The sequence below is a fragment of the Lupinus angustifolius genome, unplaced genomic scaffold (genome assembly GCF_001865875.1).
Source record: "Lupinus angustifolius cultivar Tanjil unplaced genomic scaffold, LupAngTanjil_v1.0 Scaffold_5_183, whole genome shotgun sequence".
Taxonomy (NCBI): Eukaryota; Viridiplantae; Streptophyta; class Magnoliopsida; order Fabales; family Fabaceae; genus Lupinus; species Lupinus angustifolius.
The window spans coordinates 2,061-29,830 of NW_017717394.1; the positions used below are offsets into that span (position 1 = coordinate 2,061).

The 27,770-nt window shown below is 34.6% G+C and overlaps 3 protein-coding genes across 3 annotated transcripts; 1 reads left to right on the forward strand and 2 right to left on the reverse strand.

Annotated features, from left to right (window-relative positions):
- Nucleotides 1-15,788: 15,788 nt before the first annotated feature.
- On the forward strand, nucleotides 15,789-18,693 carry LOC109337384 (probable polygalacturonase). The gene is made up of 6 exons (XM_019574348.1): nucleotides 15,789-16,002; nucleotides 16,163-16,507; nucleotides 16,741-16,861; nucleotides 16,949-17,123; nucleotides 17,490-17,560; nucleotides 17,865-18,693. The coding sequence occupies exons 2-6, from the start codon at nucleotides 16,172-16,174 to the stop codon at nucleotides 18,569-18,571; spliced, it is 1,410 nt and encodes a 469-aa protein (XP_019429893.1). The 5' UTR covers nucleotides 15,789-16,002; nucleotides 16,163-16,171; the 3' UTR covers nucleotides 18,572-18,693.
- A 346-nt stretch (nucleotides 18,694-19,039) lies between these two features.
- Nucleotides 19,040-22,794, reverse strand: LOC109337385 (mitogen-activated protein kinase homolog MMK2-like). The gene is made up of 6 exons (XM_019574349.1): nucleotides 22,360-22,794; nucleotides 22,096-22,225; nucleotides 21,411-21,548; nucleotides 20,329-20,661; nucleotides 19,909-20,092; nucleotides 19,040-19,657 (listed from the first exon to the last, which is right to left on the reverse strand). The coding sequence occupies exons 1-6, from the start codon at nucleotides 22,533-22,535 to the stop codon at nucleotides 19,482-19,484; spliced, it is 1,137 nt and encodes a 378-aa protein (XP_019429894.1). The 5' UTR covers nucleotides 22,536-22,794; the 3' UTR covers nucleotides 19,040-19,481.
- Nucleotides 22,795-25,610: 2,816 nt separating this feature from the next.
- On the reverse strand, nucleotides 25,611-27,640 carry LOC109337381 (40S ribosomal protein S10-1-like). Its single transcript, XM_019574345.1, has 5 exons — nucleotides 27,504-27,640; nucleotides 27,348-27,396; nucleotides 26,899-27,178; nucleotides 26,672-26,807; nucleotides 25,611-25,835 (listed from the first exon to the last, which is right to left on the reverse strand). Exons 1-5 carry the CDS (start codon nucleotides 27,504-27,506, stop codon nucleotides 25,770-25,772), a joined length of 534 nt encoding a protein of 177 aa, XP_019429890.1. The 5' UTR covers nucleotides 27,507-27,640; the 3' UTR covers nucleotides 25,611-25,769.
- Nucleotides 27,641-27,770: the final 130 nt, after the last annotated feature.

Sequence of the window (27,770 nt, forward strand, 5' to 3'; positions counted from 1 at the left end):
TTCTGTATTTTTTCTTTATTTTAGGGACATAACTTGAACCCCAACATCTTCACTCTCTTCTCATTTTCTATCCAACCAAATAATAGAGAAAAAGAAGAAAATACTTATTTCTATTTATTTTCTCTCATTCTTCTCTTATCCCAAACATCATAAAAATCTATTATATTTCTCCTCTTTTTCTTTCTCACATTTTTTACTCTTATTATTTTCTTTTGTCAATCAAATAAAAACCTAATTCTCACATCTAACTCACTCCACCCCAGCCTCCAACACCCCCACACTTTGTTCGGATAGGACTAAGAATTGAGTGATTAGGGGTGGTGACTCCACTTTTCAAAAATTAACATATCAACTTGCATTTAACGTTAAATAAACATTAATGGTGCAATTTTACTATTTATATGATATTATATATTACTATACAAATTTCGTAGTATAATTTTAATAGATAAAATGGATTGTTAACATAGCTGTGTACTTTGTTTAGTTTTTTTATTTATGATTTTGTGGGTAGTTAGTTTTGTTGAGGGGTGATTATTCTCTTATATTATATATATATTTGATATTCATTCACAATTAATGAAAAATATTCGATCTGACGTATTTTTTAGTACTTTAGTGCCAATTTTCTTTTTTTGTAGAGCTTGATTCTTTGTTCTTCTGATTCATCTCTTTGAGTTCTTTCTTTTTAAGTATGGAAAACCATGTTTTAACATGGTATCTGAGCATAATTATTCTCTTTATAGCTTCTGCTTATGCTTCTATGAAGAACTTCAAGAAAACTTCACCTTCATTTTCTAACCGCACCATAGTAGCATCAGATTCTGTTGCCGAAAAGAAGGAAGATTTCTCTTCCACTTCTGTTGTGACCAGCATGAACTCAGATGTTAGCTTCTTTGCAAGAAAGACCTTCATGGAAGCACAACAATCAAGCCATCAGAATGCCAGATCTTGGGAGGATATTGAGATATGAGTTATCTTTCTTGATCAAAAGATTACCTGTAGTACTTGTAGCTGAACGTGATACCAATTATATCCATGTTCTTTTGCGTTCTCTTTCCCAAAAGGCCTTATCACATGATAATGAGATAACTGGTGATCTTCCAACCAATGGTATATGTACTGATTGTACGTTTTTTATATTACTTCAAGACTTTGGGAAAACCTCAAGAAACCATTGATTCATTAAAGATTTGCACATTATGCAACATTGCTTCCTCCTTCTACTGCAGATCCCCTTTCTTCAACATCATTTCTCTCTCCATCTTTCTCCACAAAACATTCTTCTTTACTTCCCTAGAAGTTATAGAAGTTGGTTGCAATGTTTCAGGAGAAATCATTCAAGAAGGTTCAAGAAAGTGGTTAGTTTCAGTTTAGGAGAAATTGATTGTATTCTCAACAAGGTTCAAGAATGTGTTGAAGTCTTTGATAGCATTGGAATAAATGCACTAAGCAAAAAGCTTCTCTCAGTATCTATAAACTTTGATGAGTTGAGCATTTAAGTGAAGTCAATAATTCATTAATCCAATTTGTATATGTTTGCCTTTCTACATCATACATGATCTCCAATGCCATTTGCAATTGCCTCCCAGAATCCTTTTTAATATCTTTCTTCATATCTTTCATAACAAGTGAACTAATGTCAATTCCAAGAATATTGTGACCGTTGGTTGTTACAAGGCTTTTAGTGGTAAATACTTAGGGTGCAAGTTTGATTATGAAGAAGGGGCTAAGGATGTTGCTTTATGGATACTTTCTAGAATTAATGCAATAACTTTTGTAGCAGGGGTACCATTAATTGCCTTTATTTCATTCATATTCTATTTTCTATACCCTCTCATAAACACACGACACTATTATAATGTATATTTTTTTATCATTGAAGCAACATATTAGGATCATGATTTAGATCCATTTTTTTCTATTTCATATATTATGGTTGGTTTGGTTGGTTAAACTTTGGATGAAGTTGCTTCTGCCTATGGTGGTTAAGCATCAATATTGCTTCATATTCAGATTTCAAGACTGGAAGACGAAGATTCACTCACCAACAAGAGGAGATATTATAGTATATCATCGTGTTCAACACAATCATTTCAAGCTTGAAATGCATGATACATTCTAGTTTGCAAAGAGATGTTAAAATAGTTGTAATTCAATAATAGATAGTCGATTAACAATATGGTTAATTGATTATCAATCTTGAAATATATTTTGTTGTTTGATTTAGTTTTGTATTGTGTTTTTGTTAGTTGGTTAGTTAGTTTTTTTAGTTGGTAGGTTGATTTGTTTTTCTTCCTTCTATATAAGCTACTCATTGTAGCTTTTCTATTCAACATGCTTAATCCAATATCATATAATTCATTCAGTTCTTTCAATGAATGAAATTCACATTCTTTCGTTACTCTTGATTCTTAACATGGTATCAGAGCGATAATTATTCATTTCATGGCTTACTGATGAGCAATATATTACGCACTATTCATAACCTTAATATAGCATGATTGATGATTCTTGGTGCCTAATTGACTTTGTTTCACATGATTTAGTGTTTTAGACTTTATTGGACTAATATTCCTAAAATGAGTTAATTTGGGATTATTTGGTCTGATTAAATCTATTATCATTTTCATATCATATTTGACACCAATGACATTTTGGGAATTATAGAAATGAAGGATATATGTTGAAGTGAAGATTGTATTTTTATTTTAGAAGTTTTTATTTGTAAATTCGGTTTTAGTGACCAAGGCACCCACTTCTGCAATAGATCCATGCAAGTTATGCTCAAGAAATATGGATTGTTCATAGAGTCTCCACACCTTATCACCCTCAATATAATGAGCAAGCTGAGATTTCAAACAAAGAGATAAAGAAGATTATGGAGAAGATGATACCACCTAACAGAAAGGATTGGAGAAACAAACTTGAGGATGCTCTTTGGGCATATAGGACTTCTTACAAGGCACCCATAGGGATGTCCCCTTATCGAGTTGTCTTTGGTAAAACATGTCATCTTTTTGTAGAGATAGAGCATCATGCATATTGGATTGTGAAACTTGTAACTTGGATCTTGATCAAGCTGATGAAGAAAGAAAGCTCCAATTGAATGAAATCGATGAGATCCGCTTAGAAGCCTATGAGAACTCTAAGTTCTACAAAGAGAAGACCAAAAGATTCCATGATAACTTGATGTCTAGAAATGAATTTTTGGTTGGCCAAAAAGTGTTGTTGTACAACTCTAGGCTTGGACTCATGAGTGGTAAGCTTCATTCTAGGTGGATTGGTCCTTTTGTTGTTACTAATGTGTTTCCTTATGGTGATGTAGAAATCAAAAGTGAATCCACAGATAAGAGCTTCAAGGTTAATGGGCTCAAGCCCTTCCTCACAAATCCTTCCTTAGTGGATGAAATTGTGGAGGATGACTCATTGGTTGAAACTACTTTCCTCCCTCCATGAATCAGGGATTTTTGCATTCTCTCCTCTACTTTTTATTGCACTTGTCCAATTCAATTGATTGGTATGTATGTCTAGATATTCGTATTGTGCTACATTGGGACAATGTGTAGTTTAAGTATGGGGGGAGACTATTGTAGGTCGTAGGTTAGGTTGATGAATGCTTTTCTTTCATTTGTAGGTTTTGCTTAGGTTTGAGAATTTTCTCTCATACTTTCTTTCACTTAAGTCATGATATCTTGTGGTGTGAATCCATGCATTTTTGTGTGTCAAGTTGCTTTTGAGAATTGAGAGGTTGAAACAATTGTGATAGACTTGTCCCATGTGAGAATTTGAGCCTTAATATTGGATGAATTATTATATGTCATCTAATATTCTTTCAGGTGTGATTGCACTCTTGATTACTTGCACTCTAGAACTTGACTTGTTTCTTGTCGATACTTGATATTCACATGCACATATTCAAGTGATTTAGACATTTCTTTTAAATAAGCCACTTAGCCATATAAGTCTATCTTGAATAAATTTATTCTTTGATAGCCCATTTGAGCCTATTTACCTATTTCCTTGTTATTTAGCTCATTACAAACTTATAAGTGAAAAACCATGATTGTCCTAACCTTAGGAAATTTTGGAGCTTTGGAGTTGTTTTGGAAATGAGTATTAAGTAAGAAATGGTGCATTATTCTTTAAATCTTGTGGATTCTTGGTTATGTCTTAATGGTTGATACAATTATGTACATAAATGTTCATAAAAAATGAAAATAAAAAATAAAAACAACAAAAAGAGAAACAAAAGTGAATAAAAGGTTAAGTAAGGCAAAGAGGATTGAAAGTAGAGATTTGGTCTTATGTTGGGGTTGATTTTTACTTACTTTTTACTTATTCCTCATTGCTCCTCTATTGCATTTGGTTTTAACTACATATCTCATATTTATCCTACCTTGTCCTTGGCCCCATTACAACCTTGAAAAGTCTTTTTAATCTTTATGTGCATGTATTTATGATGTTGATGTTAACTTGTCAAGCCTATGGTTGTTTTTATTTTCATGAAGTGCTTTGAGTGTAAACACTTGCAACCTAAGACACATGAGTGTAAACACTTTAGAGAGCATATCTTGAGATTCTATCATTGTTGTGACTCGCCTCTTGGTTTGATTGGTTTCTTGACATACTTGAATTTATTGGATGATATTGATGGATATCTTGATTTTATTCTTTCACTCTTGTGTGTTTGATTTTTCCCATTCCATTGCATTTCCTAGATTTCATTATGAAGTATGTGATTTTCTTAGGTGTTTCATTTTCTAGTTTTTGTGATCTTCTTGCATGACTCACTTTGGTGCATAACAGTTACCATAGTCTTATTTCTTGATTTTTTTCAAGGAGTTCACAAGGTTAAGTGTGAGGATATTTGATGAGCAATATATTACACACTAATATTAGTGTCTTAGACTTTATTGGACTAATATTTCTAAAATGAGTTAATTTATGATTATTTAGCCTGATTAAATCTATTATCATTTTCAGATCATATTTGACACCAATGTCATTTTGGGCATTATTGAAGTGGAAGATATGTGTTGAAGTGAAAATTGTATTTTTATTTTAGGAGTTTTTATTTGTAAATTCAGTTTTAGTTTGGGCCCATGTTTTAAGCCCATTTTCGTTTTATGTGTTTTGGAGGGGTTAAATTCGGATTCTCTATTCCAAACACATACACTTTTTATTCAATCACATTAGAATTTCGTTTTCCCCTCTTTTTGCTCTGCTAGAGTTTCTTCATTGCATTTTCGGTTTTTACTTCTTCACTTCATTTCGGTTTTGCTTCCATTTCCATGGAAGACTAAACTTGTAGACTAAATTCCTTTGGTAATGTATCACAACTCTGGAGGTTTTGTTATTAATGCATTTCGGTTTCTTTACTATTGATTTCTCTATCCTATTTCTAAATGTGGTTGCTTAAAACTATTGTTTGGAAACTGGATTGTGAGTTTATCTTCGTTTAGTTGATTTACTCTCTAGTGCATAAACACTTATTTTGTGTGGATTTGTTAATGTTTCATGTTTATGTTGATTTCGCTTAGTTAAAGGCTTAGGTTGTGAAACTGTGCAAATTAGGAAGATGATGTTTGGAATCTGAAATTAATATTTTGAAACCGACGATTGAGTTCTGAACAAACGAACCAAAGAGATTTAGCCATTTTATTACATTTCTTATTTATTACTGTTTCTGAAATTGGTTTATGTTCATACCATCCAACAACAAAAAACCCTTGTGTGTGTGAGTATAAGGTGTTTGAATCTTTGCTTGAAAGATAATCCTTGGGAATGACCTTAATTGTTATATTATTTACATCGGGTATGGCCTCGATCACTTACACGCTTCTATTCCCCCATTTCATCATCTTCTTTTTCCATTTTTCCATTTTGTGCATCTGTTTTGGGTCATGGCAGTGTCAAAGCAATCAAGACAATCCTTCTTAGAGAGGTAGTTTATGCACTGAAAGATAGAAAATGTAAGAATCTCACATTTGGCTTCTTGTGATGTGGCAAAATTCTTGCTTTGGTTGCTAACTTGTGCTCTCAATTCTGAAAGCGTTCCATTGATACTACCAAAGAAGGAGAAGGTTGCATTGAATGAACTGCAACCAATGTTTAGTAGATGTGTCTGAGGGTCTACAACAACACCATGATGATTAGTGCTGCAACATGTCAACCACCATATCAAGATACTAGAGACATTATTAAAGCGAATATCTAATATAAGGAAGGGATCCCACCAGACCAGCAGCATGTAATTTTTTGCTGGCACACAACTTGATTATGGACGTACCCTTGCATACTATAACATCCAAAAGGAATCAACCCTTCCATTTTTCTCCACTTTCATATTCTTCTGCAACTTACAATCTTCTTCCTCCCAGTTCTTGATATTTTACAACCAACCTTCCCATTTTCGTTAATAATTCCACAGTACAAGGTAGTGGTTCCATTCTTGATCACTACAAAAGATTGTTTGGGATATAAATCAGTATTAACTGCAGTTGTCCATCATTGTTGGTTTGAGGCACACAAAAATTTGGTCCAGCTTCAAGGTTGGTGCGTTGAGAAATGTGAATTAATTCTTCTCTTTGACTTTATGCCTAATGGAAGCTTGGATAAGATGCTTTACATGTAACTAGTATTGGCAATTAGGGTTGCCTTGCCCGCCCTGCCCATGTCCACATAATGCCCATCAAAATTAAGGCAGGCATGAGCATGCCCATTTTTAAATAGGGTATGAAATATCATGCCCTGTCCATCCTAAACATAGGCAGGGCGGGCTTGCGGGCCGTCCTAAATTTAAAAAAAAAAACTAAAAATGATTTAGTACACAGAACATAGAAAAATATTATATATTGCTCGCCTAAAACATGCAGGCGAGCGAGCGGGCCCCATGGACATGGTCCAAATTGCTAATGGTGTAAGTAACCTGAGAGGGGGAAATTATTGAGTTGGCCAAATAGGTTCAACATTGTTGTTGGTTTGCTTTTGTGCTTATATACCTTCACCAAGAGTATGAGAAAAGGGTGATTCATAGACATATTTAGACTAGTTATATATTGCTAAATGGGTTCTGTAATAAAGCAGTGGCATCAAATTAAGAGTGTGGGTGATTCTTGTTATACAAGATTACTATTTGCTTCAAGACTTACCATTTCATAGTGACAAATCATCCTCATTGTTTTTTCCTTCATTGTACATGCAATTTTTGTTGCTCGCCTTCTAATTGATCCATTTTCATTGGAGACGAGTTTTGTCCGGCCAGAATAGAAGGATTTGAATTGATGGTTGCTTAGACAAAGACTCATTTTTCCTTGGAGGGAGGATATTTGGACATGAAGTTTCGGATATAGAAGGTTATTTTGCTATTTGTTTCCATTTGTTCTTGTCAAAGAAGACATTAAAAGGCCATAGAAGATCATATTAAGAAGTAATTCCATTTCTGGAAATAAGTTTGAAAATCAGTTACATTGGTTAGGTTAGTTTCTATCTTTAGAAACTAGTTGTTGAAACTGTTTTCTTTTAATTGATTCAGTTGAAGCTTATGCTTTGTGTAGTATAATTACATCATCTTGTAATCCATTGGATGTATGAATCAATAGAGGCATATTCATTGACATTTTCTCTTCTCTCTTCACTATTTTATCCTTCTACTTCATATTCAAATCCTTCATTCTTAAATTCATTTTGTTTTATGTTTTGCTCCAACAATTGGTATCAAGAGCAGCTACGATACTAGACAAAGCATCATCAAACTGAAGATGAATCAAGGAGGCCTCCCATCAAATCTACCAATTCTTGATGGCAAGAATGGGTCTTGATGGTATGCGCAAATGAAAGCAATACTAGGGTACCAAGAAACCTTTGAAACTGTGATGAATGGCTTTCCACCATTAGTAGAGGATGCCACAAAAGAAGAAAATGTAAAGCATAAAGAGAATCTGAGAAATGATTGCAAATATTTATGCCTAATCCACCAGTGTGTGGATAATGTTCATTTCGAGAAAATAGTTGGTGTTGGAACCTCAACTGAAGCATGGAGGATCTTAGAGAAAGGGAATGAAGGTGCAAATCAATTGAAGAAAGTGCACCTTCAAACAATGCGCAGACAATTCAAGTTAATGCAGATGGATGAATCTGAAAGGGTCTATGAGTTCTTCAACAAAATAATTACCTTATCCATTGACATGAAATCGTGTGGGGAGAAGATAACTGATCTCACCATAGTAGAAAAGGTTTTGCGCACCTTGCATCCCAAGTGTGACCACATAGTGGTAGCTATAGAAGAATCAAGGGATCTGGAGAAGTTGAAGATAGAAGAACTTCAAGGCTCACTTGAAGCACATGAGCAAAGAATCATTGAATGTTCTGGAGGAAAATCACCAGATCAGGCTCTGCAGACACAAGTCTTCAAGAAAAGAGGATCATTTGGTAGAGGAATATAGTATAAAGGAAAGGGTTGTGGCAGAGAAAACAAGGGAAGTTCAAAGAATGAGACCTTTATACCTGCATCTTCTAGGATAGGAGGGTACAAAAGTTCCTATGGTAACAAGAAAAGAATAGACAAGAGGAGGCTCAAGTGCTATAATTGTGGAAGACTAGGACATTTCCCAAATGAATGTCAGTTTCTATCATAGGCTCAAGAGATTGAAAGACATGATGATGAAGTCAATATGGCCGAAGGCACAATTGGTGAAGATGATGAAAAATGGACCAGAGGAACCAGGTGATGCAGAGACATGGTATCTAGATTCAGGGTGCTCCAATAATATGATTGGGCACAGAACCTAGTCAACACACTTTGATGAATCAAGGAAAAGTCAGGTGAGGTTTGCTGAAAATAGGATGATACAAGCTTAAGGCACATGGGATATACTAATCACCATGAAAAATGGAAATAAGGCACTGATCAAAGATGTCTTGTATGTTCCCACCATGAAGACCAACTTGATAAGTATTGGTCAAATACTAGAAAAGGGGTTCAGAATGAACCTGCATCAAGGGAGCCTATAACTCTTTGATGCAAGAAACAAAAAGGTTCTTATAGCACCACTATTAGCAAATAGAACATTTCATATTTCAATTCGCACATGGAAATCACAATGCCTGTTGACTGGATCTCAATCAAATGAATCATGGCTTTGACATATGAGGTATGGTCACCTTAACTTTAGGGACCTGAATTTGCTGCATAACAAGAACCTAGTTAAAAGTTTACCACATACTAAGAATCCTAATGCTATTTGTGAGAATGTATCATGAGTAAACACCATAGATCTGCATTTGGAATTAATGCACCAAGAAGATCTAAAGACCTACTTAACATCATATACTCTGATGTATGTGGCCCCTTTGAAGTCTCATCTATAGGAGGAAACAAATACTTTGTGTCATTTGTTGATGAACTGAGCAAGAAACTGTGGAGTTATCCCCTGAAGGCCAAGAATGATGTGTTTATGACATTCAAAGCATTCAAAGCCTTAGTAGAAAGGCAATCAGGCAAACTCATCAAAATATTGAGGACTGATGAATGTGGAGAATTCACTTCCAGAGAACTAGAAGATTTCTGCAAAGAAGAGGGGATAACTCATGAAATCACAGCACCTTACACACCTCAGCACAATGGTTTGGCTGAGAGAAGGAACATAACCATAATGAATATGGTTAGGATTATGATGTTAGGCACTAGATTATCATCAAGTTTCTGGGCTGAAGCAGTAGAAACAACCACCTATGTACTAAACTTGTGTCCAACTCAGAATGCCTCATCAATGGTACCTGAAGAAGCATGGTCAAGAAGAAAGCCTTTTGTCCAACACCTTAGAATATTTGGTTCTCTTTGCTACACATATATTCCTGATCAGAAGAGAAGGAAACTTGATGACAAGAGTGAGGCAATGATATTCTTTGGATATCATCCTACAGGATCCTATAGAGTGTACAATCCGAGGACAAAGAAAGTGACTTACAACAGAGATGTTCATTTTAGTGAATTGAATCATTGGAATGACAAGATGGAAACTAAGGACACAACAACCATCAAAGTGAATATCCCAATGGAATCAAGTTGAGCATCAGGCAGAAATATCACCAATTCCAGCAGAAAATATGGAGCAAGTCACTGAACAAGAGGCATGCCCTCAAGAGTCAGAGACTATCATGTGTTCCCTGATTGATGAGGAACTTGTGCACTTAACATTGATGGAAGCCACTAAACCAGTGAAATTTGAAGAAGCTGTAGAGGACAAAGTCTAGATATATGCAATGAAGGAAGAGCTAATGGCCATTGAAAGGAATGACACTTGGGAATTAGCCACACTACCAAGTGGAAAGATCATAGCAAGTCTAGCCAGCTGGAAAAGGTGGAAGATTTGGCAACTAGATGTGAAGTTTGCCTTCCTCAATGGTCTATTGGATGAAGAAGTATATATGCAACAATCCACTGGCTTCCTAATCTCAGGTAATGAAGACAAAGTACTCAAATTGAAGAAAGCTTTGTATGGTTTGAAACAGACTCCTAGAGCCTAGAACAAAAGAATAGACACATTTCTTTTACAAGAAGGGTTCACAAAATGCATTGTGGAACATGGCATATACATAAAAACAACTGCTGAATTAGGAATTGTGATTATATGCCTTTATGTGGATGATCTCTCGATCACAGGAAATTGTATAGAAGAAATGGAAAAGATAATGAGAAGTCTCAAGCTTGAATTCGAGATGACTGACTTGGGAAAGTTATCATACTTCCTTGGCATCGAATTTGTTAAGAACAAAGATGGCCTGATCTTGCATCAAAAGAAGTACATAAAAGAAGTTCTAAAAAGGTTCAATATGGACCAATGTAATGAAACAACCACTCTATTGGAAGGAAATCTCAAGTTAGATAACTGTGAGCTTGAAGAATCAGTGGACAACACCACATACAAATAGTTGGTTGGGTGTTTGAGATTCATTCGCAATAGCAGACCAGAAATATCCTATGGAGTAGGCCTTGTCAGCAGATTCCTAGCTAATCCAAAGGTGTCTCATCTTACAGCAGCAAAGAGGATTCTAAGGCACCTTAAGGGCATTATAAACCATGGAATCCTGCTCCCACATCAGAAGGAAGAAGGCAAAATTCACATTGCAGCCTACTCTGATGCAAACTGGGGTGGAGATTTGGTATAAAGAAAATCCACATCAGGCTATGTGTTCCAATTTTATGGTGCCCCAGTCTCTTGGAACTCCAAAAAGCAGTCAATGGTTGCTCTATCCACCTGTGAAGCAGAATATGTCTATGCGTGTAATGCAACATGTCAAGCCTTGTGGATCCAGTCCTTAATTGCAGAATTGGCATTGAAAACAGATGAGTTTAATGAGTTGCAAGTTGATAACAAGTCTGCAATTAACTTAGCCAAGAATCCGGTGTCTCATGGACGAAGCAAACACATCGAAACTAAGTTTCACTTCTTAAGAGATCAAGTGAACAAGGGAAGAATCAAGTTGAAACATTGTCATACCGAGATACAGCTTGCTGACCTAATGACCAAAGCTTTGATATGCAACAGATTCAAGAAACGAAGGAACATGATTGGTGTTATAGAATTGTCTAATGAATAACTATGTACTAGAGAATAGGAATTAAGGTGAAGTATTAAGAAGTAATTCCATTTCTGGAAATAAGTTTGAAAATCAGTTACATTGATTAGGTTAGTTTCTATCTTTAGAAACTAGTTGTTGAAACCGTTTTCTTTTAATTGATTCAGTTGAAGCTTATGCTTTGTGTAGTATAAGTACATCATCTTGTAATCCATTGGATATATGAATCAATATAGGCATATTCATTGACATTTTCTCTTCTCTCTTCACTCTTTTATCCTTCTACTTCATATTCAAATCCTTCATTCTTCAATACATTATGTTTTATGTTTTGCTCCAACAGATCACACTTCTAAGTTTGCAAGAAACAACATATGTTACTTGACAATAAATATATTTTTTACTATTGGGAAGTACAATTACCTCACCGTTATGATAGAGTTGGGATTGAGTTTTTCATGTGCAAAGTATGAAAGCATGTTCACAAAGTGGAACCAGTAGCACCACAATCTTCGACTACCTTTATTTCATTCATACTCTATTTTTATACCAATCTCATTAAATACACAACATCGTTATAGTGTGTATTTTATATCATTGAAGCAACATATTAGGATCAAGATTCAGACCCATTTTTTTCCTCTTTCATCCATTACGGTTGGTTTGCTTCTGCCAAGTAGATGATTAAGTATTGGATGATTAAGCTTCTATCAAAAAGATGGTTAAGCGTCGTTGTCGTTATTGCTTCATATTCAGATTTAAAGACTGAGAGATAAAGATTCACTCACAAGCTAGAGAAGATATTAGAATATATGTTGTCTTCAGTACAATCATTTCAAGCTTGGAATACATGATACATTTCAGCTTGTGGGGGAATGTTAAAATAATTGTGTACTTTGTTTAGTTTGTTTTATTTCTATTTTTGTGTGGGTAGTTAGTTTTGTTGATGAGTGATTACTCTCTTCTATTTTGTATATATATATCTTTGAGATTCATTTACAATCAATGAAAAATATTGGGACGTATTCTTGAATACTCTAGTGCTAATTTTCTTTTTTTGTATAGCTTGATTCTTTGCTCTTCTTATTTCTCTCTTGAATTCTTTCTTTTCAAGTATGGAAAGTCATGTTTTAACATGACAACATCATTTTTTATGTTTTTATTAAATTAAACTTAATAATGATTCGTATTATTAGTTTTGCTTAACCTATTGAATACATCCACCAGTCCACCACCCTTCGACTTCACTTGGTTGCCATCCTTTGTCATCACGCACAACATCCACCACCCCACTTAACCACACCGTTAGTCGTGTCAATGTGATGACTGGCTCAGACAAGTTAATGGACTCACTATTGTTAAGTTCCAAAATATCACAAGTTAACTATCAACTTTCACTATTTAATTAAACTAAATTGTTGTGTAATTGCTTATAAATGCTTAATACATGTTAAATTGTAAAATATTTAAGAAAGACAACAGGTTGAGGTCGGGTTTGTGCTTACTCAATCCAAACTCGAAATTCAAAACCTGAACTCAAATTAAGTGGAGTTGAAAATAATATTACCATTTCCGAGTCTGTTGGGTTTTGAGTAACCGAAACTGACAAGAACCCGCCTGAAACATGTATTTATATATATATATATATATATATATGTCAATTTCACATATATTAATCTCTCCTAAATCTCTATACAATCATCAATCGCTGGTAAACTATCACTATGATAAATATATTAATTAAGTTTGGGGCAGAGTATCAACTATACCAAATATGAACGAAAAGTTGAATTCAGGTAAAACCTGAACCTAATCACATGAGTTAGGATCATCTCCAATACTGAAATGTAAGGTCTAAATTCATTTGTTGTTTTAAAAATATATTTTAATCTGAACTGTTTAAATTTCTTATATATCATGTGTCATCATCTCTTTCAAAGTACTGGAAAGGATACAGATTCTAGTCACATTGGGTTTTCTCCAAAACTATTCTTCACCGCTATTGAAACGTGTATACTTCTTTGATAACCCGTTAGCTTTTTTTCTTTGTCCCTAGAATTAGTGAATTACGATGGTCACTATAGGTTTTGGTCGGTGCTTTGTTTCTTAACAGCAAAGGTGCAATTACAAGATGTATAAGAATCTTTTAAAATCTATCAATTTTCTAACTAAAAATAGAATTAGTCACCTTAAAAAAGTTTATTAGATCTACTTATTCATGTGTCCAAAGCTATAATAGATACGAGAATCAATGAAGTTATTTAGGGGGATAATTTTTTTATTTTCACACAATTTGTACATCTTTATCATGAGCTAAAGAGTTCGGATTAGTCAAAAAAATTATTGCTAGCTAAATTTTAATTAATTTTATATAGTTCAATTACATCCTACACTTTGACACATGGAGTGTACAACATATTGAAAAACAATTTTAATCTTGTTATTTGGAAGACATAAAGGGATGCACTCCCAATATTGTGCAATACAAGATCAAACGAATAGAGCTAAATTTTATTATATTTCTACCAATTCCCACACTCATTTTATGTTGAATACATGTAAATGCAAGGATTAACTTTCTTTCTCTATCCCAAAGGTCTCTATTATTGGGAAATGAATAAAAAATTCTTTGAAGAAATTCAAGTTTGGCTCGTGAAGAAATGGCCCTTGGCATTGGTATAATTGCATTCTGTTTGTGTCTTATTCCAAGAATTAGAAATTTCACGGGATGATAAAATTGATAATGGACATACCCGTGACAAAATTCCGTGACAATGTGGACCCTCTTACCCTTACAAAATAATATTATATTCCACCCAATATACCCATTAGAGAAAAAATGTATATACCCGGATAATATAAGATTTTTTTACACTATTACTACATCTCCCACTGTATATTTTTAGTCATCATTGACTCTTAAATAAAAATAATACAAATGAATGATGAATAATATATTAATTGTCTATAAATCTTTACACTATCAGTTTATGGATTTACTCTCTACCCATTATTAGCCAAAGGGATACCACAAATATATCTTGTAATCCTAACAAAGTAATATGTCACAATTGCATCATCATCCACACCATCTTTGCACTCAACTTACTTAAGAAATTAAGGATATCAATGGTGGGATTGTGATGCTTGCCACTAAAATGGAGATGGTGGTGAATAGAAATAGATAAGTTATAAATGTATAACTTTATTTGGAGGAAGATAAGGCACAACTTAATGTTCATGCCACCTTTTGTGGTAAAGCCTAAATTGGAGAGAAATATTTGTTTAATCTATACAAACCATGTACCATATATCAATTTAATAATTAGCACATTAGTACTTCAATGTAGAATAATCACATGACACAAGAATCAGTCTAATTATTTAAATGGTAAAGACAAGGTATGGTGAGCCACTTAAAACTTCAAAGGAACACATCAAGCGTGGCATTTGTTTGTGCATGCATGTGAGTGGAGGATTGGGGAAGGAGAACCACACATTAAAGTGGTAACTATAATGGGTGGAATGATAAGGAACTACAAAAAGTTTAAACTGAATTAGTTATATATAGATGAACTCTTTTCCACTACCAGTACTCAAATATGAATAGGAAGAGAACTTTTTTATTAAAAAATAACTTAAAATTATGGTAGTTAAAGATTAATTTTTGTGACGTGTAATTCTCCCCATACCACATTCATTACTTCCCTCAAACTTCAGTATAACTCAGAATCAGACGCTGAGTCAGTTTTCAAACACAGTAATGGAAGCACCTAATTTTTGTCCTTGGCAGAAAATTGATGAAACTGTAATTGTAATTCTCATATTAGATTATTTAATTTTACGCATGGACTCAATTCTTATTTAGTATTACTTATTTTACTATCTGATGCAGTTATGTCCTATTTGAGTTTAGAATTAACAATTTGGAACGAAGATGTCACAAGTTAATAACCCGATCAAGTTATTCTTGTTTATTCTTTAGAGTGAATATATACTTTTCGAACATACTAATTTAGTTCTTAGAAAAATTAAAACATGATAAACACGTTCACCCCTTAGTAGGGTATGAGAGGATAAACATGATAAACACATATAGTCTTACTATCACAAGGGAAAAGATAACTATTTCCGAGATTTGAACTATAACTAAATAACTTTATTACTCCATCCACGTTCACTCCTTCACACCATATCAAATCAAATAAAAAGCTAACTAGAAGGATGAAATTTGCTAACTTAACCTTACTAGTCAGTAGTCACGTTTCTGTTATCACATGACGTATAGTTAGGGGTTGAGCACAAATGAAAGCAAAAAGTAATGCTCAATAATACTAGTATATATATCTACTATGTCTTCCTATGTAAACATACCAATACCTCAACTTAACTTCTGTTCTCCAAATAAACAAAACTCAGGTATATGATTAAGTAGTACACTACCTGCGTTTTCTAGTGTTTATTTTTGTTCTCTACTGTTGAATACTTGAATACATCCTAGGAAAACTGGTTATTGTTCCTTCTTTTAGTATCTTCAGAAACATATTTGAACATTATCTTAAATGTACATTTTTTACAGGTCTTAGTCATGGATGTGTTATTATTCTTACTAGCTCTTATGGTTGTTTTACCGAGCCTGAGTGTTGTGGAGAGCCGCAAAGCTCCAGTTTTGAACTCATTCCAGTACTGTGCTGTGAGTTGTAGAGCTTACGGCGCCTCGCTGACCGATTTCGGAGGGGTTGGAGATGGAACAACTTTGAACACAAATGTGTTTCAGACTGCCATAGATCATTTGAGTCAGTACTCAACAAATGGTGGTTCTCAACTTTATGTTCCTCCCGGAAAATGGTTAACTGGAAGCTTCAATCTCACAAGTCATTTCACTTTATTCCTACACAAAGATGCTGTCATTCTAGCCTCTCAGGTCTTTTACTACCTTAAAACTCTTGCATCTCATGTTTTTGTATGTCCAAAAATCAGGGCACGGCAGCTAATTAGACTAAAAAAATTTCTACATTTTTTACCATAAAAAATGTAGTAGCGACTCTAAGAAAGTCGCATAGCTGAAAATCAGGGTGCGACAATGTAAATGTGTAAATGCTATTCTTTACTTGATGTTACTTAAGTGTGTTAATATTGTTAAAACTATGGTATTAGGATGAAAATGACTGGCCAGTGATTGATCCCCTGCCATCTTATGGGAGAGGGAGAGATACACAAGGTGGAAGGTTTAGCAGTCTAATTTTCGGAACCAACCTCACTGATGTGGTCATAACTGGTAATGAACTAGTGCTTTTGTGTTTGTAAAATCTAGTCCAACTTAAAAGTTTGCTTCAGATTAATGAATTTAAATTTGTTATTTTAGGGGATAATGGTACACTAGATGGACAGGGTGATCTATGGTGGCAAAAATTCCATAATGGGGAGCTCAAATATACCAGGCCTTACCTGATTGAGATCATGTACTCAACAAATGTTCAGATATCCAATCTCGTTTTGGTTAATTCTCCTTCCTGGAATGTTCATCCTGTTTATAGCAGGTTCATCCTTTTCTCACAACCAGTGTCTTAAATTACGATTGCCGTCGCAATGACAGTTATTGCGATTGCACTCATTGTGATATGGATTGTGGCCATTGCGGAGTGAATTATTTCGTAATTAATTTTTTTTTAATTCAATGCAGCCTGATGTGGCTACATTGCAGCCCGATATGGTTACGTTGTGGCGTAACCGCAATGTTGTGTGTGCATCACTTGATAGCATTTGCAGTTTATATCACTGCTCACCACTAGATCTGTTTTCAATTTTCAGTCATTGGCACTGCAAATTTGCATCACTGAAAGGCACAACACTTCCTTAATTCACTATAAATGTCCAAGTTTTTTAATGTGAAAATTTGAATGCAGCAATGTTATCGTTCAAGGCATCACAATTCTTGCTCCTGTGCATTCTCCAAATACTGATGGGATCAACCCTGGTATGTTAGTAAACATCTCTATATCTTTTCCCAGATTCTGAAATAAATACAGGTTACAATTTTCTGTTTCGGTTTTGAACATGCCAGCACATGGATACTAGTTGAGTTTGGTGAGTAATGTTTAGTAAGATTTTGTACACCAAGATAGAATTGTACCTATCTTTAAGAATACTTAACATACATGTTAGACAATGACTTGAGAATCTAAGAGATTGTGATATTCTGCATGACCTAACTAAAAGTTTATCCAATTGAGTGTTTAAGGGCTTGAGCTTAATGGCTAATGTTTATGCTTGTGACACAGACTCTTGCACAAACACACGAATTGAGGACTGTTACATTGTGTCCGGGGATGACTGCGTGGCGGTGAAGAGTGGTTGGGATGAGTATGGTATAGCTTATGGAATGCCAACCAAGCAACTAGTAATCAGACGTCTCACATGTATTTCTCCAACCAGCGCTGTGATCGCTTTAGGGAGCGAGATGTCCGGTGGGATTCAAGATGTAAGGGCTGAGGACATTGTAGCCATCAATACAGAATCTGGTGTGAGGATAAAAACCGCGGTAGGAAGAGGGGGCTATGTTAAGGATATATATGTTAGAAGAATGACAATGAAAACAATGAAATGGGCATTTTGGATGACTGGAAATTATGGCTCTCATGCTGATAACAACTTTGATCCTAATGCACTGCCTTTGATTCAGAACATTAATTATCGTGATATGGTTGCTGAGAATGTGACTATAGCAGCAACATTGGAGGGTTTATCTAATGCACCATTTACTGGAATATGCATATCCAATGTAACTATTGAACTAGCAAAAAAAGCAAAAAAAGTTCCATGGACTTGTACTGATGTTGCTGGGATTTCAAGTGGTGTGAGTCCTGTGCCGTGTGATCTATTGCAAGACCAGGGGCCAGAGAAGATAGGGTCATGCACCTTCCCAGAATACCCTTTGCCCATTGATGATGTCGAGGTTCAAACGTGTACTTACTATAGGAATTTTTGACAATGCAAGAGGAATGACTCAGTTCATGGGAACAATACAAACAGCATAGTACTTCAAAATATTGTTTGTATTTAGAATTAAAACATTAGAGACTTCTATAAACTATGAACAATGAAACAAGTCAGTAATGTTACAGTATTTTTGCCATCTTCTGGTGAAATTCAATTATTTAACGTGCACCATGCAAAATATATAATGTAGGTAAAAGTATGGAGCAGGTAGTCTTTTTTTTCATAGTTAATGATGAATTCATGTGCAGATAGTGTTACTTTAAACATATAGCTATAATTCAGTCTTGAAACTAGAATTTAGACCAATCACCAAACTGAAACTCAGTCATTGGGTAAGAAATGTTACTGGATGTAAACATTGAAACTTGGAGGGAGCATTTAAAGAAAAATGTTAGTCACTGACAAAAAGGCTCCATAGTTACCGGCTTTATTCATTATCATATTTTCTTCTGAGGTCTTGACACCAAAGTTACTGACTTTATTCATTATCATTATCATTGCATACAACATATGGGATTCGATATTCACCTTAAAAGAAAGTCTTGTTATAAGAACATAAAACTTGACGAATCATGTAATAAACCGAAAGTCTTGAGTTGCTAGTAACTATTTTTGACAGATTGTCCATCCTAAGGCAAACTTCACCATCATACAACAGCATTTTTACAACACAACAGCTTTTTCATTATTTGTATAAGTGGCTGTGACATCCAACTAGAGTTTTAATGATTACCGATTTTCCAGGAGATTTTGTTGTTCATATCCTCATTGGTTCAGGACTAGATTAGAAGGAAGATAACTTTTCTGCCCCTAGCGAATCATCAGGATGATGATGGACAGGGACCTATATTTAAGAGGAAAGAAGTTTATCTTGTCACATTTATACAAATAAGAAAGAATTACTGAGATGGTGGATCTGGATTGAACTTCACTGATTCTTTCCAGATGAGCTCCTTGATGTTCTCTTCAGTGCATGTTGGCTGGTCAAAATCGAAAGTGAACGGCCTTGGACAGATTGGTTCGGCATTGATCTTATGAAGTGATGAAAGATACGGATGACATAGTGCCTCATCAACTGGAAATGAACAAAAATATTACATAAATATGAGAGGCATTATACTTAATAACCAACCCTATAACTATGGAAAGTTTATCACATGCTCCAGAAGCAACAATAATGCATGCTCGAGGTGGATCTTACCATTGATTTTAAGCATATTACATAAATTTAAAACAAATAAACTTAAATCAATGGTAGAGATCTTCCTAGAGCATGCTAGAATTTCTCATAAATCTGCACTAGAAACTCAATTTCTTCCAGCATACCTGTAATGCGTTTGTTCGGATCAAAGATAAGCATCTTCTCTAGCAGATCCAGTGCCTCTGGTGGCACATTAGGAAATCTAGCAGAGAATGTTTGCTTCCGGTATTGTGGAAGCTGTCTAAAATATCTTCTGGCATTATCACTTCGGAGAAATCCAAGACTGGCATCATCAGGTGAACCTACTAGCTTTTATGCAAAAGGAAAAGAAAATGCATGTATGGTGTTACAACTTGTAGACATCACTTATTTCAATTCACAGGCAACTATATAATCAGTTCATTATCCAAGCAGAGTTCACAAAAGTTTATCACCTTCTAAATCAAGATGAGCATATTACAGAGAAGAGATAGGTAACACAATTCATTAGTGAGACTCAACAGAATCGGCAACCTTAAGATTAAATGGAAGGACCAAAACTTTACCTCAGTTATCAGCCTTAGTTGGTGAACATAGTCTTTCCCAGGAAACAAGGGTTCTCTAGTCATAATTTCACCAAGTATGCAACCAACAGACCAAACATCAATAGCAGAAGTGTACTCAGAACAATTAAGAAGCAATTCTGGTGCACGGTACAATCTTGTGACAACATATTCAGTCATGAAGTCTGTCTCAGATGTTGTCCTTGCCAAGCCAAAGTCCCCGATTTTAAGGTCACAGTTAGCATTCATAAGTAAATTACTTGGCTTAAGATCACGGTGCAAAACATTAGCTGAGTGCACATATTTCAGCCCTCGTAACAGCTGGTATAAGAAGTACTGCACAAGTTTCATAAATTATTAAATTCCATGCTTAATTACAAACTGAATGAAAAGCAGATGTCAAAACTAAATACTTCCTGAGGTGAGCTTTAGTGTGAATGAGACTCTTCAGTCTTGTGTCTTATCATATCCAAAGAAAAGAGATTTCATTTTGAAGATGGTGTATTCATCTTATCCATGTTAAAACTTGTTACAATAATAATTTTATGTCAAAAGACAATGTTTGTTAAGCTACACTACTTCTTTGAGTTGAGTAGTGTTAGTGCAGGCAATTATCTGTCACACTGGAAATTGGTATATAAAGGAAGCATCTTCAATACTTATATAGAAGAGTTTAATTTTTAAACTTAGTGCAAAGCTTTTTACACTATCAACCAATCATACATTACCACATTTGTGACTTTTAAGGTAGTTATAAACTTATAGCAAGAGTCAAACATTTTTTATGACATGTATCGCAGAATCAGTTAATAGTGTAAAATCTTTTACATGGAGAGAACATCACAACTAAGTTATATAGAATATGAATGTCAAACTCACATATACTGTCTAGATTTTATTATCTTAATTCAACATTAAGGCATGCTACCAATTTAAATGTTTTTAACCAAAAACTGTTAATATCCAAGAACAGCCCATGTATTGGTAAATTGAGTTAGACATTATTAGCAAATATAATCAAGACAAACATGCTCTAAAAAACTTGAAAAACAGATTAAGATCTAATAATATTATTTGAACCAAACCTGACAGTGATCATCTGTGAGAGGTTGGTCAGAATGAATTATATGATGAAGATCAGTGTCCATCAATTCATAAACAATGTAGACATCATTAAAGGTCTCCTTTTTTGGTGGTCGAATGATATCCTTGATGGCAATGATCTGTGAAAGATTATAGCATCTTTAAGTAAATAAGCTTCAGAAATATAGATGAGGACTAATAAAAGTGATCAAATTTAAATGAAGATAAACTAGACAGAAACATATAATCATATCAAGTTTGATTAAAAGAACAACTATCATACCTATTTTTATAAAATATGTTTTGCATGGAAGTCTGTTTCTAAAATACTTAAATGTTCATTGACTTAATTTTTACATAGATGCATAGTAGTTTGATTTATCTTTATGTGGTTTTATATATTCAGGGATGTTACAATATATAACATTAGAAAAGTTTCTCATTCAGCACTTTGTACTGCTGGTAAGGAACATGTCAAGAACTTATTGCGACCATTAACTTCAGCTGAAAACTTGAAATTTGTAAGTTGTTGTCACATATTAGCACTTGAGAAGGAATGCACTAAATATACAAGAGAATTTACATTTATAAAAGCAAGTGAATCATGATAACTAAGAACATATTATTTTGAAAAGCCATGTATTTTTACCTTTTAAAAAATAAACTAAACAAGTGATGGGCACTTACATTTTCATGATCCATATGACGGAGGAGCTTAACTTCTCTCAATGTCCTTTTAGCATCAACTATATTGTCAAATGCATTACCTATCTTCTTTATGGCAACTTGCTCGTGTGTCTCGGAATTAACAGCAGCACTGCATATAAAACCATGCCCAAAAATAGAACAAATAAATATCATCTTTGATTTCTTCAACAATCAAAGAGACTAACATAGAAAGTTGGCACAGATAGTAATATTGTGATGTTATTCCGAATACAAAACACTCACCAGACAGTGCCACAAGCACCTCTACCGATAGGGCGAATCGGCATGTACTTGGAGGACACCTCAAACAAGTGTCCATACACATTGTATTGTGCATATTTACCACCATGTGTGAGAACCCTTTTGATTTTAGCTTCCCCTGAAGCAGAAGCAGCTGAGCTTGACTCTTTTGTGGCCATGTTCTATGATAAAACTTTAACACAGGGTCTTCTAAGTCATCTATATTGCTATACCTCCAATGTTCTAATGAAATTACTAATTACCTTTAAGGTAAGGAACTTACTCAACTGATTCCTATACTTATGTTCTTAGAACAAACATTTGTTGTAAGCAAATTTTGACACACAAAAAAAGTGGTTGTAGAACACATCAAAAAGACAAAAAAAAGTAGTTGTGGTAAAGAAAGTTTTAATAACAATCTGATAATAGCTTTTTCTAGATCATGAGCATAGTACTTGGCTATTTTCTATTGATCATTGTAACTGTAAAAGCTTAAACCATAACGTGATCAATAAAAGCGATTTTTATCTAGATAACTTTTTTTAGGATTTGTCACAAGATGCTTGCTCATTTTTTTTGCTTTCTTGAATTGTTAAGCCCTTAGAACCTACGCATCTTTCTCTTTTTAGGTTGGTGTTCACCTTAGAACCATGTTCCATTCTGAGTTCACGAAATTCATATGATGCCTTAGTTATTAAACTTGGGATAGTGGTTCGAAATTTAACACGTATTGTACTTTATGATATGTAAGGAAAAATAAAAGGAGAAAGAAATTCATTGATAGTTATAAGGAAAGCCACCCCTCCAATACTTTAGGCCAGCACAATGGAGTGAAGTGTGAACACGCAGTGTATATAACTCTGATGAAATTTTCTTCTTTCTTTGAAATTAACTCTTCTTTTATGTGACATGTTATTCATAATAATGTATCTAGTCATTATGACTTTGGTGGATGAAAGGATTTGGATCTTAGACACAAAGTGCAGGATTTCTGGCAACCGGCAATTAAACGTGGAACCACTACCTTTGGCGTAGTTCATATAGTCGACCAAATGCAATTTAGTAATGACTTTAGGTTCTGATCGTGAATGTGATTGTGTTGTGTATACTGCAGATGCAGAAAAATGTGATTGTTGTGGCCGTAATTATAGTCACAAATGCGAGCACCCATGATAGGAGGGAGGAAAATAGTAAGCTTCTTAAGCCTAGGCTAACATTTTCTTCAACATTGTAGAGAAGAGAATTGCCACTTGAGTGACCCAAAATTTTATATCCATATAACTGAACCTCTAAGTATCAGATCCTTTGATGTATTGGCGATTTGGCATAATACAAAATGTAGCTATATCATGTGATGTGGATATTATATCAACTTATCAAAAATAAAACTGTATATTTTCATTTATTCAAGCATGCATATCCGTATCTCAGTTAGTTGTTAAACTGAACAGAAGAATCAAGAAACTAAACGGAAGACAGAGGAATGCAACAATGAAGTTTGCACATATTGATGTCTTGTGGCTGGTCCTGGACTTCAATCGAACGACTCCACACTGGAGTTTAAGTTTGATGCTCTGCAATTGATTTATCTGTCGGTAACATTGAAACCATAACAACCTCTATAACTCTATTGGAATGCATGCTTATGCTCCTAATTATAGTCACACTAATTTACTACCATATACCGAACTCATACAGCGTACCACACACTAACTTTGTCATAAATGAAGTAATAAAAAGTGACCAGGTGATACGACTCATGGGGTGTACTACTCCATGTGCCATTATTTATGATTGGTCAGAAAAATACTTAATCATTATTTTTTTTAACTTAAATTGCATTTTTTTACAACCAATCACAAGCAGTATTACCATATGTGCTACCATCATTGATATCATGTACGATGTAACTTAACTCCTAATATATCTTGAACCGACTAATTCTGTTAGTTTTCTTCATATAAGTGGGGAGAAAATGGGTCATGTCACTTTCTTTTTATCCTCCATATTTTCTTTGGAAATGAAACAAAGAAAAATCGATATATTGCATCAGAACAAGATTCTGAAGTTGGTTGAGATGAATTTGGTCATGACATACATTGATATGTTCTTCGATACTGTGGAGAACAAAAAAGGACTACAACAAATTCTATGATGCATTCTCCAAAAACATTAAGTTGGGTATTCACAAAAGCTAGCCAAAGCAGCAGACCTGCTTATATACCTGTACACTCAACCAAGAGTGGTTAAAAACTTGTGCATTACAAACAAGGACATCCTTCTCACATTCTGGACAAAGTGGGAAAGTTGTGTTCTCCTATAGAATTGTGGACTCTACATGTTGCATGGAGAGGATGATGAAAGCACAAGCTTTAAGGGACAGTAGCATGACCTCTTTATTGAACATTTAATTTGTTTGGTTATTTGATGCAAGCCCTCACTGTGAGTCTGACTGCTGAAATTCACCTCTCCTGTGATCATTGAAACATAGTATGAAAGGGGTACACATCTACTGTCTCACTTAATGACAGTCCATATGTCATAACCTTGTAATTGATTGAAAAATATATATGAGTTAAAATTTAATTTTTAAGTAATTTTTTAATCAATCACAAGGTCATAACACATGGAGTGACACGGGACAACAAATGTGTACACATTAAAGATAAGGATTTTGAGTTTGTTTACTTAAATTGCTTCTCCCCAAGTCATTTAAAATCAATTCTGAGAACACTCGCCCAAAATTTGAAAACACTAACCAAGACCTACACTCTAACCATGAAGTAAAGCTCCATCTTAAAACTTCAAATTTAAAAGATTTTCCCCTTTTCCCTCCTTTCACTACCACCACTCTTCCAGTGCGTAGAGATGTCCAAACCATGAATATCTCAACATAAGCTTGGATTCGCCACTTTTTACTGTCCAGTTTCTTACTAAGATGCAAAGCAGCAACTTTTTAACAGAACACTATTTGCAAGGAGAGGTTTGCATGCAAAATTGTGGGATAGAAGTAATGAGTGGCAAATTGAAAAAGAAAAAGCTGACCTAGCATGTTTTTGCTTGAACATATATACTAAATTTCCAATTGTCTGATATAAAACCTATAATGGTCGCATCCTAAAAAAGTTGTGACCCAAATTTTGAGACTTAGGACAGCTGCAAGTATTTGAACTTATAGGCCATGCTTAGAACATTGGTGGTGGTGGTGAGGGGGTCAACGTCAGATGAGCAGCAAGTCACAAGATCATCAAATCAATCAAAATTCAAAATTGTCATGGCATTAAACACAGAATATTAGAAGGAAGGTGTCCGCTTGATCAAACAATTTCTGGGGGAGGGAAATCTAACATCAAATCCAACAAGCACATTTGTGTAAAAACTAAAAGCAGAGACTAGAACAGGAATCACTACACTTAAGAAAGATTTGAGCTTGTTGGGGCCCCAGAACCACGACCAAATCCAGATCTTCCACCAGGACCCTACAGACCAACAGACTCAGGTGTATTAATAAAATTAACAAATTGGAAAAATATCTAAAACAAAGAGTACTACTGTATAACGGAACCAGTTTCCCACAAAAGAGAATTATAAACATGTAAAGAAACATTAGGACTAAATATAGGTAGTAGTAAAATATCATAACTGCATTATGCCATTATATAGATGAGAACGTTCCCAAAACATCAAAGTATATTTGCAATTCCAAATGAAAGCGAAATTTGAGACAGGACATGAAATATATAAGTGAAGCACTGAAGCTAATAACTTGCAGCGCATAGGATGCAAAACTAGATAATAACCTAGAGACAACACGAGTTCCTAACTCTAGACATGGTTTTAGACTACTAGAATTAAATAAAAACCGCGCCCAAGTCAGGTTTAAAAAAATATACACACAATCAAATCTTCTGCCACAAAGCATCCTATATGTACATAATATATTTACAAAGTACGACAGAGGGGTCGCAGAGCGCTTATGGCCTATCCACTATTTTTTGGATGACATAGGTCACTCTAATTAGAAAATAAGCCGAGATTAGATTCTTATGAAAGTTATTTAACTACTCAGGTCCAGTCCAAAAGTGCAGGTTTTAGAAGAGCCATTTTAGTCTACCAAACTGCCTATTTAATAAATACCTATACATATAATTAACAATTCATAATACTTGCATATCTGACTAACTAGTATTTGTTAGTAAAATTATATACAACATAATATAATCCTTATGTTTAAGATATATATATTGATAAACTAAAAATCTTTTATATTTTCATAAACAATCAGCTCAAATAGCCAGTAGTATAATATCCTTACCCCAAAAGAAGGCCTGTAGTCTGCAGGAGCTCCTCCCTTGTCTCCTCCAACTTCATCAGGTCCTCGTGGACCTCTGCGGTATGAATCACGGTCACCACCGAATCTACGTTCTCCTCCCTCAAACCGAGGTGGACCCCTGTTCAAAATCACACACATGTTGATCAACTCCCAATCAACCAAAACATTACAAAAAAGCAAATTAAACATTAAAAACATGTATAATCAACCTTGGGCGATCACCGGGTGGGCCACCAAAGGGTCTTCCAAGGGGCTTAGCTTGTTTCTTCAAAGTAGCAGGGACAATTTCGGAAGGAAGGTTAAGGTAAGTCCTAAGAAACTCAATCCCATCATTGGTAAGGAACCAATAATAGTGCATCCATGCAAATGTCTCCCTCACATACTCCTTAGATTTAAAACTCTGCATCAGCTTAATCACCTGGAGATTCGGAACATCGATCTCTGGGTGTTTCGCCAAATTGAAGTCCTTCTTAGCATACAAGACTCCCTCTACACAACCAAACATTCATAAACCATTAATTATAAACAACAACAACAACAACAACAACAACAAAAAGCCTTAGTTCTCAGTTACTGGCTTAAAACATTATAATAATAACTATAATTAATTAAAATCAAACAAAAAAAATTGAAGATGATTGGCTTAAAAGGAGGGTACCTTGAAAGAGGTATTTGGAGATCTCCTTACGGTTCTTCTCTGAGATGATCTGAAAATTTTAATTAAAATACATAAACAGAATGAAACTGAGTTAATTGAATTCATAATAATAAGAATTTGAGAAATATAGTGAGTATATAGAAAATGACAACGAACCATGGTTATTAAGAATGTGTGTGCGGCGAAAGGAAGCTTTTTCAACACTTACACTATGTTCTGTTGCAATAAACCCTAAAAAATGGTTTGACTTAGTTTATAATATATAGTGCACTCGTATACATTTCTTTCGTTTAGATCTGATCTTTCAGCTTTCATCGTTATTGGGCCTTCTCGTGAGGGTGCAAGATTGATTTTGAAACGGGTTTGTTCAGTATGAACATTCATCTTTGTCTCACGTTGTTGGGCCTTATTACCAAAAAATGA

Excerpts from the sequence above, each read along its gene's own strand:
- LOC109337384 (XM_019574348.1), top strand. The coding sequence starts at position 16,172 with ATGGATGTGTTATTATTCTTACTAGCTCTTATGGTTGTTTTACCGAGC. Across the intron at positions 16,508-16,740 it reads CTGTCATTCTAGCCTCTCAG|GATGAAAATGACTGGCCAGT; the intron begins GTCTTTTACTAC and ends CTATGGTATTAG. Across the intron at positions 17,124-17,489 it reads GTTCATCCTGTTTATAGCAG|CAATGTTATCGTTCAAGGCA; the intron begins GTTCATCCTTTT and ends ATTTGAATGCAG.
- LOC109337385 (XM_019574349.1), bottom strand. The coding sequence starts at position 22,535 with ATGGCCACAAAAGAGTCAAGCTCAGCTGCTTCTGCTTCAGGGGAAGCT. Across the intron at positions 20,662-21,410 it reads TCACAGATGATCACTGTCAG|TACTTCTTATACCAGCTGTT; the intron begins GTTTGGTTCAAA and ends AAACTTGTGCAG. Across the intron at positions 20,093-20,328 it reads AACTAAGGCTGATAACTGAG|CTAGTAGGTTCACCTGATGA; the intron begins GTAAAGTTTTGG and ends TTTGCATAAAAG.
- LOC109337381 (XM_019574345.1), bottom strand. Across the intron at positions 27,179-27,347 it reads CTCCAAATACCTCTTTCAAG|AGGGAGTCTTGTATGCTAAG; the intron begins GTACCCTCCTTT and ends TTGGTTGTGTAG. Across the intron at positions 25,836-26,671 it reads ACTACAGGCCTTCTTTTGGG|GGTCCTGGTGGAAGATCTGG; the intron begins GTAAGGATATTA and ends GTTGGTCTGTAG.